At 49.9% G+C, this 20028-nt stretch overlaps 1 protein-coding gene and 1 long non-coding RNA gene across 4 annotated transcripts in view; one reads left to right on the forward strand and one right to left on the reverse strand.

The window, feature by feature from the left end:
* Window positions 1-7954: 7954 nt before the first annotated feature.
* The window catches only part of LOC112544968 (uncharacterized), a 40464-nt gene continuing 28390 nt past the window's right edge, over window positions 7955-20028 (reverse strand). For all 3 annotated transcript variants that reach the window (XR_012905759.1, XR_012905758.1, XR_012905760.1), the window contains exons 2-3: window positions 15955-16124; window positions 7955-8498 (exon numbers count right to left, since the gene is read on the reverse strand). This is a non-coding gene — a long non-coding RNA (uncharacterized LOC112544968). The remainder of the gene's footprint in view (window positions 8499-15954; window positions 16125-20028) is intronic.
* Window positions 10818-20003, forward strand: LOC142818152 (beta-microseminoprotein-like). Its single transcript, XM_006118153.4, has 4 exons — window positions 10818-15141; window positions 16653-16746; window positions 17513-17612; window positions 18748-20003. The coding sequence occupies exons 1-4, from the start codon at window positions 15139-15141 to the stop codon at window positions 18875-18877; spliced, it is 327 nt and encodes a 108-aa protein (XP_006118215.1). The 5' UTR covers window positions 10818-15138; the 3' UTR covers window positions 18878-20003.

Consider the following 20028-nt stretch of genomic DNA (forward strand, 5'->3'; position numbering starts at 1 on the left):
CCTGCAGTCAGAGAAAAGAAAAACCCCTTGATCCTTATCAGTCCTGCCGTAAAGGGGGAGGAAAAGGGGGCAGTTGTCTGGGGGACGGGCGATTGAAAGGGGTCTGGGTGGCAGCGGGGAAGGCCGGCACCCCCAGGCCCTTTAAATCGCTGCTGGAGTGCCATGCTGCATGTTCCATGCCGTTCTGAGTACAGCCGCTCCCCGAGTTGCGAACGGTCGAGTTACGACTGTTCGCACTTACGACCAAAGCTCCCATGGTGCGGTCGTAAAGGCGGTCCCCTAGTTACGAACGCGATCCGCGCTTACGAACAGCGCGGTCACGTGTAACTCAATGGGGTCCGAGTTATGAACAAATCGAGTTACAGCCAAGTGTTTGGTCCATAACTTGGAGAGAGGCTGTATGGACAGGGAGAGGAGGGGGCGCTGGTAGCCCTCAACCCCTTCTGCCCGAGGCCCCGCCCCCTTTGGGCACACAGAGCCACCCTCCCCCACTTTGCCCAGAGGCTGTTGGCTCCCCTGATCCTTGTGGCCTTTGCATCCTGCCTTAGCTGGTTGTTGCAGCAGACTCATGTCCTGTGAGATCTGGCCACTGGGTGGGGATTTTCAAAACACATTGAACAAAAAAGTCCCACTTCATTGCAAGACTCCCAGCCTGGTGATCTACTGTCTATCCTCCTTAGCAGTAAGAGCTGGGACCAGCAAATGCAGTAGACAGCTTCCTTTTCTCATAACATAAAGCAAAGTCAAGGCCTGGCTGTGCCAGGAAAACAGGGTATGCCTGGAATGGGATTGCTTCTCAGAAAACCACACACAAGAAGACAGAATCCCCAAAGCAAAAACAGTCCTCAAAATTGACATCACTAAGTGAACGTCGAAAGAGACTAAGCCAAGATGGAAAATAGGATGAGGCTGTAGTAGGATTGCAGAAGAAAAAAAGACAGGACTATGCAGGACTTTAAAGACTAACAAGATGGTTTATTAGGTGATGAGCTTTCATGGGCCAGACCCACTTCCTCAGATCAAATTGTGCAAGAAACGGCTACATCTCTATTACCATTCTCCTTGCAGAAAAGAGAGACAATGGAGAAATGTGGAGTAATAGTCTGTTTTGGCCCAGCTAGTTCAATGCATTAGGTTTGAAAACTAGAAGAAAAATGTTATTGGAAACCAAATGGACTATAGCCCTGTTTTGTTAAACCATGGTGAATGATGAGAGTTTATAGGGATAAAAAAAAATACACTTCATGGAATTACCATTTTTAAAAAATTACTAAAAAAATTAAACAGACACATTTTAGCAATCTCTTTTTTAAGGAATCTGAAATGAACATTACCTTCATAAAATAACACTGCATTTTTTAAAACTACAATCATTTAAATGAAGCATGTACATTTTCCTTTTATTTTCCACCCTCTCCCCCAACCAAACCTTAACTGAATTAAGGACTCAAGCAAAGCCGAATAAATTTGCTAGTGCTTCTATATTAGTAGAGCCCTACCAAATTCCTGGCCCATTTTGGTCAATTTCATGGGCATATGATTTTTTTAAATCATGAATTTCAGTTTCTGAGACTGAAAGCTGAAATTTCACAGTGTTGTACAGATGGGGATCACAAAGCCATTGTAGGGTATTGATACTCTTTAGCGCTGCTGCTGGCAGCGGCTTTGCCTTCAGAACTGGGCATCCAGTCAGCAGCCAGGGGAGGTTCCCAGCGACATATTTGAGCTGGGCCTAGGAGCAGCCCCGCCCTCAATTTGTCGGGCTGGTAAGCTACCTACCTGGCTTTGTATGTTTCTCGGATATGACAACATGTCTCTGGCTTCTAGAAAAAGCTTTTTTTTGAAAGATCATCTAGACAGCAACTGCTTTTTTTTCGAAAAAGAGAGCCACGTTTTCGAAGGAGAGCAACCCAGGCAGTCTGGATGTTTTCTTCCGAAAAAGCACTGTTTGTGTTCAAGAACGCCTTTTTTCAAAAGAGCACTTTCGAAAAAAGGCGCTATACCTCATAAAATGAGATTTACTATGGTTGAAAAAACTGCTGCATTCTTTCTATTTAATTTCGAAAGAACGCGGTGGCAGTCTAGACACATTAGGTGTGTCTAGACTACAGGGCTTTTTTGAAAAAAACTGGCCTTTTTTCGAAAAAACTTCACCTGCATCTAGACTGCCGCCGCGTTCTTTCGAAAGTAAATCGAAAGAACGTGGCAGTTTTTTCAACTACAGTAAACCTCATTTTACGAGGAATAGCACCTTTTTTCGAAAGTATTTTTTCGAAAAAAGGCGTTCTTGAACGCAAACAGGGCATTTTCGAAAGAGAGCATCCAGACTGCCTGGGTGCTCTCCTTCGAAAAAGCGGCTCTTTTTTTTCGAAAAAAGTGGTTGCTGTCTAGACGATCTCTTTCGAAAGAGGCTTGTAGTCTAGACGTAGTCTGTATGCCCGGAAAATAACACAGTGCAAATCTACAGCAGTTCAGTCTTTAATTACACTTCACAACACCCCAGAAAGTCACACAGAAAGTCAATGTGAGAGCTAGGAAAAAACGCCAACCAATAACTGGATTCTCAGTCCCATGCACTTTTCTTCAGCTCATTGAGGAAACAAGAAACTGCTGGCAATGATGCCTCACGTAGAACCTCTGATCTCATCTGGGATCTCATCTAGGACTTCTGCCACACAGCTGTGGGCCTGGAGAGCACTGCTATTCTTCTAAGCATGACATCTGCTCCCCCTTTTGCAAGGGCGGGGGTCTAGAAGACCATCCAAAAAGGCTTGCTTGCGCATGGCCTGCTAGCAGAGGTTGGCAGCGCAGACCCAGAGAGCACCTATGACCGGCCCTACTTTTACAAACCAGCTGGCTGGGGCGGAGAGTCTTCGTTTGGAACTGGACCTTTCCTTTTCTGGCTTGACGCTCCTGCCGAGGCGAGAGAGCCCCTCCTGCCCCGCGGAAGCACAGAACGGTGAAGTGACTTGCCCACACAAGATCCATGGCAGAATCAGGGTCAGATCGCACCTCTTCTGAGTCCCAGAGCTGCAGGCTTGCCCTGGACCAAGCATGTGATATATACTTATCCTGGGAAGTGGGGTTGATTGGGGTGGGGTTCCTGGATGAGCGGGCAGCCAACCCGACGCACTAGAATATGGCTGTTGTCTGCTGCTGGGGAATCAGTGTCCTCTATCCAAGGTATGAGTTGGGCAAGTAACAGTCCATAGTTGGGCTCTGGCTCAGAGCGGGGCCAAGCTTAGTGTGGGGGGAGATTGCCAACCACAAGGGTTGGCTGCGGGGGGATGCAAGCTCACCCGCTCCAGACTCCTCCTCCACGTGTACCTGTCACGTGGGGGAGGGGGGGTCGTAGTTGACAGGGGTCACTATAAGTGGCTCCTTCGAGGTCAGGTCTGGGCGACCCAGAGCAGTCATCAGCTTCCCCCAGGGTCTGGTCAGTCAGAGGGCTGAGTGCTCTGGGTCGGCTCCCATCTTCTTTCAGATCTACCGCCATCTCCCAGAACAGGAGCTCTGCCTCTTCTGGTAGCTGTGCTCCAATTAAGCCGTCCACCCCACCCTTTATACTTCCAGCCACGCCCCTTTACTTCCAGGGGGTGGGGCAAAACTGGTCTAGCTCCACCCACCAAGGAACAGAGAGGAGGGTCTTCCCCTTCCAGGTCAGAGGGAAGCCAAAGCACCTCACTACAGGAAGATTTTGGGACAAGATGGCTGCCAGTTCATGTTCTAAAGGTGTTTTACACCTTAATCCGGCAAAATACTGAAGTGTGTGCTTAACTTTAAGCAGCTGGCATAGTTTCCTTGGAGACAAGCCAACGACTCAAATGCTTATCGCTAAGTTTGTGCGTCAGGGCTTTGCTGGATCAGGACCCCAGGGAGAGATTCAAAAACTGCTGAAGTCACTAGGAATCTTTTCCATTGATTTCAGAGGACTTTGGATCAGCTCACTTATCTATCAGTGTCAAAGATTCCCCTGCCAACTGGCCTCCACTTCAATCATACCCAACTGATGTGATCTCGGAGCAAATATTTGAGTTAATGACACACATTCCATTTTCTCGGCATTGCAAAAGACTTGTTCCTACACAGTTTATAAATCTGCTAAGCCACTACTGTCTGCAGGTTGCGTGATTTCCAGCAGTGGAAGCTCTCACAATGGTGAGTCAAAATGTGTATCTTATGCTTTCACAAGGGTATAAAAGGGCTGATGTTAAATTGTCTCCTGGATGTTTAGTCTATCTCAAAATAGACCAAAGTAATAGTCAGACTAACTCAGATCAATGGACCATCTACTCCAATCTCCTCCCTCTGACAGTGACCAGAGAGGGGACATGGTAGCAGTTTGCAAGTAACTAAAAGGGGGTCACAAGGAGGAAAGAGAAAAATTGTTCTCCTTAGCTCCTGAGGATAGACCAAGAAGCAATGGGCTTAAACTGCATCAAGGGAGGTATAAATTGGAGATTAGCAAAAACTTCCTAACTGTCAGGGTGGTTAAACACTGGAATAAATTGCCCAGGGAGGTTGTGGAATCCCCATTGCTGGAGATATTTCAGAGCAGGTTGGACAGACATCAATCAGGGTTGATCTAGACAGTGCTTGGTCCTGCCGGGAGGGCAGGGGACTGGACTCGATGACCTCTCGAGGTCCCTTCCAGTCCTAGAATTCTATGGTTCTTTGACCAGCACTTGCAGCTTCACAGGAAGGTCCAAGAAAGCCAGATACGGACAATGATGGAATTCCATGCTTGGAAAAGTAACAGGACTCTGGTTCCCAGCTAAAAGACGGGCACTGTGGTCCCTTCACCATTGTGGCTGTTCTGATCCTTTCTTGAGATTTTCTCTAGCATAGCCTCTGATCCAGGGGTGGTCAACCGGCGGCCCGAGGGCTGAATGCCGCCTGTTGGGAATCCACCCGCGGCCCGTGGACCCCCTGTCTACTTCCTTGCCCCCGCATGCCTCTTGTGCACCGGAGTCCCACACTTCCATCTCCTCCCCACCCTTCCAGCACTTTCAGAGCACCACAAGTCACCTGCTTGGTGCTCCGTCCCCAGAACTGGAACACGATGCATCAGCTGTTTGTGGCCAGTTCGTGGATGTCCGGCAAATCCTCTGGATCGGCACCAGTCAGGTCCTGAGGGGGCCGGCCAAGAGATGTTCAAACTGTATTAGAGAGAAACGCCTGACTCGAGAGCTGTTTGAGGTGCTTGTGCTGTATGGAATACCTGCAGGATTCTAAAAGGAGACTCAGACCAGGGCCCTAATTTTATGCAGACAATGAATGTTGTTCACTTGTTTGCTAGGGGCTGCCCATGTAATTCTGTGGCTCTTTCGCCTGTTGATATTTTAAGTCCGGGAAAAGTCAGCCCCTTTATAAAAGCCTGTCTGATTCCAGAGCTGGGTAGAACAATGCAAGCTGAAGTTCTAGATGGAAAATATACATTTTCTGTCATTTATTTCGTCCCTTTGTGCTGAGATACCAGGAGGTGCCCTCGCCAGGACATTGCAAAAGCTGACGACTTCGGCAACCCTCAAAAGATGTGAAGAGAACAGGAGCTACACTCTCTTCTAGTTTACACCCATGCAGCTCCGTGAGTGTTACAGGTGTAAGTGAAGAGCATTTGGCAGTCTCTTGATGAGTGCAGAGTTTGCAGAATAGGGGGCAGTTCCGAGGTGTACGGATTTGTCCGTGAAGAGGATACGGTAGGAATCAGTTTGCGGCACAGCACACTTTTAAGCATCTCAAATCTTGCTGTGTATTGGCCGGGGAGTCGAGGTCACAGCTGTGGGTCTATTCAAAGTAATCCGCTCTGAGTTCTCTTGCCCAGGTTCATACAGGTTCTTTCTTGGTTTGTTTTCAGAAACAAGTCACATAGGCTGAGAAAAAAAGTGCGTTGCTCTATGGAATCATTTCTTCCTGGTTTTTGCTTTTAGGCATGCCAAGATTCCATCTGTCTCTCTACGAATGAATCCATTTTTAGTCCCTACCCATTGAAAACCTCCTAATTCTTGCCATATTTCCCACTTACAGAAGTGCCTTCTGGGTTTCCTTCTTGCCCTTGGCCTCTGGGTGACACTATGTGATGCGTACTGTTATTTTCGACTAAATGATCCAGCCACATTTACTAAAGGTAAGAATCACAAACACACTCTCCGGCGTGGTCTAAGTTAGTTCTCCACCACTGAGGTCAGGAAAGGTGTGAGGGAGGGAGCAAGAAGGGAATGTAGAAGACCCCTCCCCCCCCAAATTAGACATTTAGGGTGCCTCTACACAGCAGGGCTTAACTCGAAATAAGCTATGCAAATTGAGCGACGTCAATTGCGTAGCTTATTTCGAAATAGCTTATTTCGAAATTGGGAGGGTCTACACATTTTTGAAATAGACACTCTTCTTTGGACTTCCTTTGCTCCTCGTACAAGGAGGGTTACAGGAGTTGGAGTAAGAAGTCCTCCAGCTTGACAGGACTTCGACATTATTTCGAGACAACGACCTGCTGTGTAGATGCGAACTAAGTTATTTCAAAATTACGCTAGTTATTACGAAATAATGTTGCTTTGTAGACGTACCCTTTGAGGAGAAGGCAGTAGGTAAGAGGCAGACATCTACTGGATCTGGCTCTAGCTCATGCTTGGTCTGCTGCTGTGTCCGTTCTATCTAACTGAATCCCCCTTCCCTTTCGGAACTAGTCCAAAGAAGAACGTGAATCCAAACTCTTAATAAGAGACACAAGACTTCCCCCATGCGTAAGTGGCTGACAAAGAAGTCCCTGGCTGTGTCTACACTGGCATGAATTTCCAGAAATGCTTAAAACGGAATACTATTCCGTTTTCAGTTTTTCCGGAAAAGGAGCGTCTACATTGGCAGGCTGCTTTTCCGGAAAAGCCCTTTTTCCGGAAAAGCGTCTGTGGCCAATGTAGACGCGCTTTTCCGGAAAAGAGCCCCGATCGCCATTTTCACGATCGGGGCTTTTTTCCGGAAAAGACTACTGGGCTGTCTACAGTGGCCCTTTTCCGGAACAGTGTTCCGGAATAAGGACTTATGCCCGAGCAGGAGCAGAATAGTTTTTCCGGAATAGCGGCTGATTTTGTACAGTAGAGCATCGTTGCTTTTCCGGAAATTCAAGGGCCAGTGTAGACAGCTCGCAGCTTATTCCGGAATAGTGTCTGATTTTCCGGAATAAGTGGCCCAGTGTAGACACAGCCCCTGTGTGTGTGTAGATTTTCTAGTGGGGTTAGTGGTGATGGTGTGATGTGGCCGTCAGTTTTCCAAGCAGAACTCCCCCTGGAATTAATGGCAATATGTTCATCTGGCAGCTCAGCTACTTATTGCTCAGTGTCCCAAAAGATTTGTCCCCCGTGCGCAGAAAAGGAAGAGCAAAGAAACTCATGCTCTCACAGGACTAAACAAAGCTGAAATGTAATTCAGGTGGACACAGGAATAGAATTAATTACATTTCGGCCAGGTCTACACTATGCAAGAAAGTTGACCTAAGATACGCAGCTCCAGCTATGAAATTAGTGTAACTGGAGTCGACCTATCTTACGTCGAATTTCTGCGGTGTCTCCGCTGCGGGAGGTCAATGAGAGAGACTCTCCCTTTGACTTCCCTTACTCCTCAAGACCCTATGGAGTACCAGGGCCAGTGGGGGTGCCATAAGCAGTCAATTTAGTGGGTCTTTACTAGACCCGCTAAATCAAACCCTAAAAGATCGATTGAGTGTTGCTCTCGGGCGTCAGCTGCAACCTACCAACACATGCCCATCAATCATTCACAAGCTGCACAGAGATGCTGAAGTCGTTAGTGACCTGTCAACACCGAAGGGCGGGTTTTTGTTCTATTGTAGGTTGTCTAGACGATGGAGAGCTGCATAAATTTGACAGCACCTGGATTTCAAATTGCCACAGATGTCACTGCTCCCAGAATGGAATTCGATGCTGCTCCGTGTAAGTCCTACAGAACCTGCTGTGTCTTTCCTGCATGAAAACCGCATGATGCTCCATTGAATAGACACATTCCCCAAATCACAGCTCCACCAAGAGACTTTTTTTTCTGCCCGGTAGATGAACGGCTGCTTTCTCCTCAGATTACATCCGACCCACTGGCAGGAAATTTGGTCTGGTGCCTGCAACGAACACCCCTACTTTTATTAAAAATGCCACAGGTTTTCTGATGATCAAAGAGGAAGTATAATCCATAGCTTAGGGTTTTAGCAGGGATCTCGGGACCTGAGTTCAAGTCACAGCTCTGCCACAGATTTCCTGGGTGTTCTTGGGCAACTCACTTTTTTCTCTCTGCCTCCATCTTCTGTCTGTAAAATGGGGATGATAGGACACTGCCCTACTTCATAAAAGCGTGAAGAGAATAAATGGCCTAACAAGTCCTGCACCTTACTGATTACACACTCCAAGCTTCTCCTCCTCCCCTGAGATATTTGTCCATGTAGCTCCTGTTCAAAAAGCTCCTGTAGCTTCCAGTTTCAGAGAGGGGCTGACGCCACTAGCCTGGAAAGGAGAAGATGTAATCAGTGGCAGATTAGCCACTGAGCCAACGGGCCCCATGCCTAGAGACCCCAGTCTACTGGGGAGTTGTGGTAAAATGGCCATGACCTGCTCCACCCACCCAGCCAAGGGAATAGGATCAGGGTGCAGGGGTTTGACCGCACTCTCCACCTGCTGGTGTAAGTTCTCCTAACCCCCCAAAATGCAAGGAACAAAGTCCCACTGCCTTGACTGAGCTTTCCCATGTTTTCCCAAGACAGAAGCAGACTGTGAGGGACTCCAAGAAGATCTCACCAAACTGAGTGATTGGGCAACAAAATGGCAAATGAAATGTAATGTGGATAAGTGTAAAGTAATGCACATCGGGAAAAATAACCCCAACTATACGTACAGTATGATCGGGGCTAATTTGGCTACGACAAATCAGGAAAGAGATCTTGGAGTTATCGTGGACAGTTCTCTGAAAACTTGCACGCAGTGTGCAGCGGCGGTCAAAAAGGCAAATAGGATGCTAGGAATTATTAGGAAAGGGATAGAAAATAAGACCCAGAATATCTTACTGCCCCTGTATAAAACTATGGTACGCCCTCATCTTGAATACTGTGTACAGATGTGGTCTCCTCACCTCAAAAAAGATATTTTGGCCTTGGAAAGGGTTCAGAAAAGGGCAACTAAAATGATTAGGGGTTTGGAACGGGTCCCATATGAGGAGAGGTTAAAGCAACTGGGACATTTCAGTTTAGAAAGGAGGAGACTGAGGGGGGACATGATAGAGGTCTATAAAATCATGAGTGGTGTGGAGAGGGCAAATAAAGAAAAGTTATTTATTAGTTCCCTAAATAGAAGAACTAGAGGACACCAAGGGTACGTCTAGACTACATGCCTCTGGCGACAGAGGCATGTAGTCTAGACGTACCACAAATGAAATTAATGGGTAGCAGGTTTAAAACTAATAAAAGAAAGTTCTTCTTCACACAGCGTGTAGTCAACCTGTGGAACTCCTTGCCAGAGGAGGCTGTGAAGGCTAGGACTATAATAGAGTTTAAAGAGAAGCTAGATAATTTCATGGAGGTTACATCCATAAAAGGCTATTAGCCAGGGGATAAAATGGTGTCGTTGGCCTCTGTTTGTCAGAGGCTGGAGAGGGATGGCAGGAGACAAATCGCTTGGTCATTGTCTTCGGTCCATCCTCTCTGGGGCACCTGGTGCTGGCCACTGTCGGCAGACAGGATACTGGGCTAGATGGACCTTTGGTCTGACCCAGTTCGGCCGTTCTTATGTTCTTAGGTATGTTCTTATGTTATGACACCTTTCCCATCAGAGAACAGAAACAAAAAGCCACACCCCTAAACTGACCAATCAGACGATGGGATAATGGAAACTGAAAAATAAACAAACAAAGCATACACATGTTGGCTAGGTCTCCATTGCCATGGTAAGTCAGAAAACGAAATGCATCTTTTTCCACTTTACTGTTGAAAGAGGCTTTTCCGAAATTTGGCCTCAAATTTCAGAAAAAAGTGCTCTTTCGACATATCCCTTATTCCTCGTAAGACGAGGTTTACAGGGATGGCAAAAGAGCACATCCGCTTTTTCGAAATTTTTTCCGAAAAAGCGGACGTGTTCCTTGGACGTAGTGTTGCTCTTTGGGGATACCTCTGGTATCCAGGAAAAGCAGTTCAGTCTAGATGTAGCCTTTAAGAATAATCCAAGAGGGGAACAAAATACAGGACTATGTAGCACTTTAAAGACTAACAAGATGGTTTACTGGATGATGAGCTTTCGTGGGCCAGACCCACTTCCTCAGATCAAATGCTCTTTGATCTGAGGAAGTGGGTCTGGCCCACGAAAGCTCATCATCTAATAAACCATCTTGTTAGTCTTTAAAGTGCTACATAGTCCTGTATTTTGTTTCAGTTACACCAGACTAACTCGGCTACATTTCTATCACTATTCCAAGAGGGGAAAGGAGCTTTCAGGCTGTTTGTCAAATGACAAAGAACGAACCAACCAGTCTTTGTTCATGAGCAGTAAGGCGGGCTGGGCTGATCAAACTGTACTCTAGAAAACCAGTCCGCCTGCTCTAACACCTCCCGACCGTCTCTTCCTCCTGAGAGTGTGACTGCTCCATCATTAGAGATTGTTTGCTTCTCATTCTCACCACCTGTTGTTTGCTTTTCTCCCCTCCCGCTGATAGCTTCCATTCGCCTCGTGAGTTTGATGAAGAGAAATGTGAAAGCATTTTCAGCAAGGAGACCTGCACCTTCACCGTGGTGGAGAAGGCCGACCACTCGAAAACCTGCATCGTCCAGGGTTGGGTGGGTTAATTACAAGCCCACGCTGAGTTTCTCCGCCGAGCGCCTCTCCTTCCCCATCTAGCGGCAGAATGAGTCTGTTCTTTGACGAGCCAGGCTGCTCTTTTAAGCATTGCTACTAACAGCTGGGTTTTCCTCCCCTTGTCGCGTAGTAGTTCCGTGTGCGAGAACACTCTGGACCTGATCCTATGCTGTTTCTGTGAGTCCCTGCATTGACAGAATTGAGCTTTGATCTCCTGCGTAAAATAAATTCAGATGAAGCATCCAAAGTCCCTGAGTGGCTTCTTAATAAGAGCTAGGTGACAATGGGGCTCCTCTCCTTTGTGTGAGGAGAGCCTATGGGAGTCAGCAGTTTGTCTAACTGGGATGGATGGATAAGAACATAAGAGCAGCCACACTGGGTCAGACCAAAGGTCCATCCTACCCAGTGTCCTGTCTGCCCACAGTGGCCAATGCCAGGTGCCCCAGAGGGAGTGAATCAAACAGGTAATGATCCAACGATCTCTCTCCTGCCATCCATCTCCACCCTCTGACACACAGAGGCTAGGGACACTATTCCTTACTCACAATGAATGAGTTCCGGGAAATAATAAGAGCCAGCCTGTATTTCCTGAACCACCTTTGTCCGGGGTTCTATGGCTGTGTCTAGACTGGCCGCTTTTCTGGAAAAACTTGCCAGCTGTCCACACTGGCCGCTTGAATTTCCGCAAAAGCACTGACGATCTCATGTAAGATTCTCGGTGCGTCTTGCGGAAATACTGTGCTGCTCCCGTTCGGGCAAAAGTCCTTTTGCGCAAAACTTTTGCACAAAAGGGCCAGTGTAGACAGCTCAGATTTGTTTTCCACAAAAAAGCCCCGATGGCGAAAATGGCGATCAGGGCTTTTTTGCGCAAAAGCGCATCTAGATTGGCACGGACGCTTTTCCGCAAAAAATGCTTTTGCGGAAAAGCGTCCGTGTCAATCTAGACGCTCTGTTCCGAAAATGCTTTTAACGGAAAACTTTTCCGTTAAAAGCATTTGCAGAAAATCATGCCAATCTAGACATAGCCTCTATGTTCACGAAGGACCCACCCTTCTCAGTTTCTATGTCTCTCATGCATCCGATAAACTTCCAAGCGCCAGCGGGTACCCAGAGCCACCAGCATTATTCCGTGTGTGTCTATGCCAGGTGCCAACCTTTCTACTGGCCCATGATCCTTGGGCCGCTGAACGGGTTTCTCGTGGAATCTCACCAGTAGGAAACCCAACTAGCACGTTGGCCAAGCCTTGGTGTAGGGAACAGCGTTCCGTCTAGCTGGGAACACGGCACGAGCATACTTTGTAGCTGCGGTGCCTCCGAGGGGTACTAGCCAAGTCATCTGCTCGCTGGCTGGCGTGGCATTAGCTCAGCATCATCCGTGCATTGGTAACAGGACACAAGTGCAGCGGGTGTGAGGAATCCGTGCACCATGGCGTGTTATAGAGCAGCGAGGAAAGGGAAAAGGCTTCCGAAGACATTCCCTTTCTTGAGGTAACCCCTTCTTGGACGCCAGCTCTCTCCGAGGGCTCACCACACAAGGGGTTCCCACATGCCTCTTCTGCTCCTGGGGAAAGATGAGTCTTTAGCGCTAGCTCCGCCAAGAGGGAGGACGTGGCCACGATGCTTCTTATGCAAACCCAGTGACCTGTTAGGTCTGGATCTTTTAACCTAGGCCCTGAACCCGGGGCCTTTATCCCCTTCCAACTCAGTTATGTCCCCTGCCCACAGTTGCAGGAGAGCTTTGGGGGAAATGAGTTTCAGGTTGCTGGAAATTCTGGGGGGAAAATTATTTGGGGGTCCAACCTTCAGATTTTCAGTGACCCCGAGTCTCAGATGTATTTTATTTTGGGTCAGGCAAGAGATTTGCTCCCCTCCAAAAGTGGCATTTGCCTTCCATTCAGAAGAGTAGATTTATTTTGGTTACCCAGCGCGATCTCTGGACACACAGGGCCCCTCTGCACCTTCGTCTCTGCTACAGGGAGCTGCAGGAGCCGACGGTTTGGGGCAGTCGCCAGGGATGCAATAGGCCGGGGATTCCAGGTTGGAGGGGCTGCCCAGCCTCCGGCTCTGTGACCAGATCAGGCATCATTTGGGTGTTTGTTTTGCACACGGTGCCCAGATCCCGGGAGGGGTGTGCACAGCAGGTGCCACTACACTGCTGATAGGCAAGTATAATTTCTCTCCTGCCCTCGGGAAGCAATAAATCCTCCTGAATACCTAACAGCTTCTCCTGTGAAGAGCCCAGAGTGAAGTTTATTGATGAAAAGGAACAAGGGAAGGGAAAGGAACAATTCAAAGAGCAAACAGAGCATCAGACACGTCACCAAGCAAAGACCGCAGCAGGCGGCTCCCAAAGCTCAGGCCAGGCTGGCCTTCCCAGATACAACCCCCCTGTTCTGCAGAATGAGATCCTTGTGCTCTTGCAGACGCTGCCTGTCTATGCTGGGGGGAGGTTTTCTGCCTAGCACAGGCATGGTGATGGTGACTGTCCAACAATAGCCCAAATCTGCCCAGAGGGTAGCAAGCCAATGAAAGTTCCTAGGGCTGGAAGTCAGATGGTGTCAACTTGCTCAGCACCCCACTGAGAATCGGGCCCTGTGGAGAGCAAGAGGACGGAAACTCATTTCCGATAACGCTCCATGTCACGTCTTGCACGTTTTCCTTTACCGGCGGTTTCGCGTAGCCCGTCGCCTGAATCCTGAGCCCGGGCAAAGCTCTCTCGCTGAGCCGCACGCCTCTGACGGGCACCCAGACACCGTTACAGAAGGAGAGGAGCAGAAAAGATCGTTTGGATGCACAACTGCTCCTCCGGATCCCAGACAGAAGAGGTTGGGAAGGGAACGTTCTGAGACCAGCAGGGGTTAGATGTTCTGAAAGTGACTAACAAACCCGTTCTGCCTCCGCAAGCCGAATCCAAACACCGCCAAGTCCCGGCCCTGTTTGCCCCCGACACGCCCCCAAAGAGACTCCACGGGGCACGGAAGATGACACGGAAGATGAAAGCAAATGGGGACGTGCCTGTCGTGCAAATCGCACCCCCTGACTTCCACAATGTCTCAGGGCACAGTCCAAACGGGGCACAGAACAGAAATGCCACGGCCAGCAGAAATGATCAGCAGGTCCATGAAAACAAGCAGAGCCCGGCTGTTCTAGTCTCTACAGCCCTTCCCCTCTTGTCCACATCAATCCCCTGGTCCATACAGCCCTCACACACGTCTCATAGCTCGGTATCTTCTGAGGAGGAGGGACCAGGACCGTCACCAAACCTGTATGGGACCCAGTGGGCCATCTCCGCCAACCTCTAAGCTCAGCGATGGGCAACCAAGAGCAGTGAGTGGGCCAGATGAGTGGCCCTCCATCTCCACAGGCCACGTAGCAGGCTGGTGGTCCAGGCAGGAAGCGACCGTAGGTTTCCAAAGTCCCAGGCCACACTGCCTCTCCTGGGGCTAGCTGGACTTTTGCTCCGATGAGCAGTTTCCATCTCCCCACTGAGGCCTGATGCGCCGCCTGGCGCGACCGTCCCCTGGCAGGGAGCAGGGGGTGGTCCATGGACGGTTGGTTCCTTAACTACCGTGCTGAGCTTTACGGAGCAACGTCTGTCCCTGCGGGACGGGGAGACGTGCGGAAAAGGACCCAAGGCGGTTGCAGTGCCAGGCACTTCCAAACACTGCCTCGGCCACGAACAGCCGGATAGCTCCAGCGGCGCCCCTCTCACTCGGCCCAGCCCAGACAGCAATGTCACCCCTAGGCCCAGAGATGAATCCGTTCCCTGCGAGCCAGGCTCCATGGCGCTGTGCGAAACGCCGGCCTGGCCAGTGTGTGACAGGCAGGGCGGGAAGAGGGAAGTTTGTAGTGATCCCTGAAGAGGCGGGTTGTCCTTCCTTCCACTCAGTATCCCGCCAGAGGCTTCTCCTAGGGCTGACCACTCGGCTCCGTGTGCAATGGGATTCCTGCATGCAACTGCAGTTGTTTGGGCTGACCGGTTAGTGCCTCGGACGCACCGTGAGGCCAGAAACATCTGGGCGATAAACACCGATAAGAATTCTCCCCTGCACTTGCTGGTCCTGATAACGATTGACTGCAACCTCCCAGGCGTGCGACACCTTCCTGCTTAACACCGGCTGAACATTTTCCTGTTCTCCAGCCCGTGTAAGATCGTTCTGCGTAGCCCTCTATCACATTTTGTTTGCTCAAGGGTTGGAACTGCCAGCAACTTATATAAGCATGTCGTCGCACCGTATATAAGCATGTTGCAAACAGCCGCTACCCGCAGGCTGCCTGCTTCGCCGAGGCCAAAGACTTTGCCAGAATGGTAAGTTGTGTTTGGTATTTTCCAAGGTGGCTGCACATTGCTACCGATTTTAATCTGGGGCCTGATTTGCCCCAAAATCCTGGGTGCTCTTAGCTCTAATGACATAATGGAAGACATAGGTACTTAGCCACTGCGGGGGAAAAAATCACGCTCCCGAGGATTTGACCTCCCAAGCATAGATGTGCGCAGCACATTTCATTAGGGTGTGCACCCAAAGTATTTTTTAAATGTACTCTTTGACCCCCACTGGCCACACCCCCTGACTCCCATTGGCCACGCCTCTGGAGGTAACACTCTCGGGGCAAGATGGACACATGCCCAGAAGTAAAAGGTGTCATGTGACCCCCCTCCAAGGACTTTTCCCACCATCCTCCTACCAATAGGGATTAGTTTGGCCCCCACCAAACCCCCCTCATGCAACTATCCTGCAATTGCATTAACCCAGTGTGTGTGTGACATTAACTCGGGAGCGGAGAGGCTGGGGGGAGTGTTCCTTCTAAGAGTTTCCTCCCATGAGTAGAATGAATGTCATGTTGTGCCCCAGCACTGAGTTCATGGGGCTTGTTTGGATGTGCCACTGTGGCACCCACATTATTAATAAATATCTTTTCCCTTTGCTGCCACGTCTCCTCCCCTTGCTCCATCAGCTCCCCTGGTGCCTGCTGCCCCTCAATCCCTCACCCATCCAGAGATTAAGACACTGGGTATAATTTTATGAACGTGACAATAAATGTGGTTTGTTATGAGCTGTACAGGTAAACTGGGATGGGGGTGTCTTTGGCCGATTGTTATTTTACTCTTGGGAACAGTTACCTTTGTAAAAAGCCTTTCCGATTCTGGAGATGTTTAGAAGCACTCCATCGGAAGCGACAGAGGGAAAACACAACCGTTCGTCCCATTATTCATCTTCCGATGTACAAGAGGGTGTCCTTTCCCAGCATTCGTTTTCAGGCGCTTTCAAACGCTTGCGGCAGACCGAAAGCCTGGCCAAAGATGGAAAAAGAACAGAGATTAACATTTGGTGTGTGCCCACGCAGCCCCGTGACCACTGCCGGTGTAACGGCAAGCAGCATTTCACAAAGTCTGGGGGAGACCAGGCTCCACAGACCGCACGGCATTTTCTGTGGTGTGTGCAGATTAAGAAAGGAAGGGGAAATGTTCTGATTTGGTTTTCTGGACACACGCATGTCTCTGCCTGCCTCCAGAATCCCGGGTTGGGAGACCATGCAGAGGAACCTTGTTCGCGTGCGAAAACCACCTTAGAGACACATTTATCAGGGCATAAGCTTTTGTGGGTAAAACCCACTTCCGTAGAAAGATGGATTCTCGTTCACTTGCTTACTGAGGTTTATATGGTTATCTCTGCGTCCTCTTTGGAACGGGTCCGTTTCGAATTTTGTTCCATGTGCCAAGATTTGTCCTGTTCGTTTCCGTACAAAGGAACCAGCGTTAGCTGGTAACTGTTAAAAAGGCCCCTCATTCTTGCCACAGGCCTTGTCTCTCTCTTTCAGAAAGGCTTCCTGGGTTTCTTTCTTGCCTTTGGCATGTTGGTGACACTCTGTGATGCAGCCTGTTTCATTGAACCAGCTAACCCGTCCATTAAAGGTAAGAACCACAGTAATTCTCTCGATTGTTCTATATTAGCCGGGAACAGCCAGGCAGCATCTGGAGGAGGGGAATGGTATTAAATTAGTTTTAGAGTGATGGGCTGCTGGCAAGAGGAGTACTCAGAAAGCATCTTGTGTGTCCTCTAATGGCTTTGGCTCAGGCACGTAGTGTGTGTGAATTCCGGTTCTGCAATCCTAGAACACTAGAACTGGAAGGGACCTCGAGAGGTCATTGAGTCCAGTCCCCTCCCCTCATGGCAGGATCCAATACCGTCTAGACCATCCCTGGTAGACATTTATCTAACCTGCTTGTAAATATCTCCAGAGATGGAGATTCCACACCCTCTCTAAATGACACCACCCATTCCCACTGGAGTCTCTCCCTTATGCCCTATTTCCAAGGAATCAGACAGGAGACTCCAGGGTGCTGTTGACTGCTGGGGAGGGGGAGTGGTTTGCTGATTTTGGAAGAGATGGCATGATGCCCCCATCATTTGGCACGAGACCACTCCCCCTCTGAGCAGATGCGCCACCAGGGCAGGACATGACCTCGCTGCCTCAAAAGAGCCGTCCCAGGAGAGCAGAAAACGGAGGCTCTCCCCGTCGTAAACGAGGCTGAGCTGTCGTTCCGATGGGCCCCGGGGCGGACTTGACGAAGAGGCCGGGAGTTCAGTTGGAACATGCCCGGCCGGATTGCAGCTGTGCGTTTGGTGTTGCAGTTTCATTGACGGGTCGGGGGGTTTGCTGTGTTCTGTGTGTTGCAGGTTGTGTGCAAGATGGAATTCGATACCCGTACGGTGCCACGTGGGTGAAGGACTGCAACAGCTGTACCTGTTACCAGGATGGAGCACAGTGCTGCACCACGTAAGTTCCACCGAAGCAGTAGCAGCATTTCCACAATGAAAATCCTAGTGATGGTCGCGCCATCCACGCACTGAATAAACCAACCCCCCAAGGCACAGCCCCGCCAAGGGCCGTGGACCTGGTCCTCAACACGGCCCTGGGGCACGTCATGCGATCACTCCCAAATCTTGTCTTGCGTGATGGCTTTGTCCCACATTGGGCCTATAGCTGCATTCTCCTTAGCTTACCACCACCCCAATGGTGTTGAAGGCAGCCCTGCTGGGGAGGGACACAACGGGGGTACCGGACACATGACCATCACCCTCATGTGACTCCCCCACATGCCACCCCAGCATTGGACAGGGCTGTCCCAGGGGGATAAGAGACCCAGGATAACTCTTCCAGCTTCGAAAAGAGGTGACTAAGAGGGGGATAGGATAGAGACCTACAAAATCATGACTGGTGCGGAGACAGTAGATGAGGAAAAATTATTTACTTTCTCCCATAACACAAGAACCAGGGGAAGGAGAGGGGGTCACCAAATGAAATGAATAGATAACAGGTTTAAAACAAATAAAAGGAAGTACTTCTTCAACCTGTGGAACTCCTTGCCAGAGGACGATGTGAAGATCAGGACTTTAATGGGGTTCAAAAAAAGAGCTAGATAAATTCTGGAGGTTAGGCCCATCAGTGGCTCTTAACCAGAATGGGCAGGGATGGTGTCCCTGGACTCTGTCTGTCAGAAGGTGGGAATGGGGGACAGGGGAGGGATCTCTTGAGCGTTCCCTGTTCTGTTCACTCTCTTTGGGGCCCCTGGCCTTGGCCACTGTCAGCCGACAGGACACGGGGCTGGATGGACCTTTGGTCTGACTTGGTCTGGCGTCCTTCCCTTCGTAGGAGTGTTGGGTTGATACCAATACTAGTGGGTGTGAGGTTTTCAGATGCCGTGTGGTGGAGGACATCTAGAGGTCTCACTGCCATAAAACTCTTCTCTGCTGAGACATCTATGAAACGCTTGACGTCCGCGAGACAGCTGATTTGCTGAAAACCAACTGCTGGTGGAGACGCCTGGAAAACGGTCCGCAGACCTGGGGATTGATTGTGTTTAGCTGCCTGACACGTCTCACGCTAAGCTTGTTTTCCTTCCCCATGCCAGCTACGGCCGCCCTACTGGCTTTGATGAAAAGAAATGTCATCTCGTCTTCCATACGGAATCCTGCAGCTACTCAGTGGTGGAAAAAGACAACCCCTCTAAAACCTGTGAGTTCACAGGCATGGTGGGTTAAGGAATGACTCCCTTCCAGGTTTAAGTCACTCCTGGAATAATTCCTTTCTCCGAGCGGTGTGATTGTACTTTCCCTGTCCCCTGTGTAGCCTTTACTCTCCTATCAAGGCAACCAGCATTGTTTCGGAGTTCGTGGCTCACACCTGATCAAATAAAACAGCCAGCTAAAGCATCAACAGCGTGCGAGTGTTTTCCTCCTTGAGAAATAATGGGGTCCCTTCTTCTCCCTCATTGCTAGGAGGTGGCTGGGGGGGGGGGGGGGGAGCTGCTTTTACTAACTGGCCAGCTGCTTTGGAAGAGGGTAGGTAGAATTCCCCGAACAACGTCACGCTCCCCGTGTGTCAGGTCCTGCTCCGACGGTAAAAGGCCCGGAGATGAAGCTCTGCCCTAGGAACAAGGCCGCCATAAGGACACGGGACCGCAGGCCACCATGAGCTGAGGAGCCCTCTGTATTGCTGAAGCCTGGGGTAGCAAAGCTGCCCAGATGAGACTCTGGTTATCCCCCCTCCCGCCCCGCCCCCGCCTATAACTCTCCTGCGTGTGCTAGGCTTGTGGCGAGCTGCCTAGCCTCAGGCGCTGGTATCAGGGATCAGGCATCCAGAGGCCATCCGGCGGGAGCATGCCTTGCACAATGGCTGCAGTTCCCTGGAAGTGTGTACACAGCGGGTGTGCACCACGTGCGAGGGACACGAGCATTCAGGGTAGAGAGCAGCTGCCTGACGTGCAAGGTCTGTAGTTCAGCGAGGAAGCAGGGGTTTTGGGGGTGGGGTACTATCAGCAAGGCAAACAGATGGGACACTTTATAGCACACAGAGTGAGCCTGAGGGATCCCAGAGCGCTCTCCGTGCTGGCTGGCCTTCCGACGTCCCTTACACCTCCCAAGGGAGCCCACGGTTCCTAGCAGCGACCGCGGGCACATGCCGTGCTTCTTTTGTCCACAAAACTGACGGCAACTGAGCTAAACCACAGTCCAAATCTGTCCGAGGAGTAGCAAGAGACAGAAAGACCCTACGGCTGAAAATTAGGGGGGCGGATCCCTTGAGGGTGTAAATTCCCCTGCTGAGGATCCAGCCCTTCCTTCACTAGCAGGGTTGCCAGATGGTTTAACAAAAAATTCCGAGCACAACCCCCCCCTCCACACACACACACACA

This window comes from Pelodiscus sinensis, chromosome 8, assembly GCF_049634645.1.
Source record: "Pelodiscus sinensis isolate JC-2024 chromosome 8, ASM4963464v1, whole genome shotgun sequence".
NCBI lineage: Eukaryota > Metazoa > Chordata > Testudines > Trionychidae > Pelodiscus > Pelodiscus sinensis.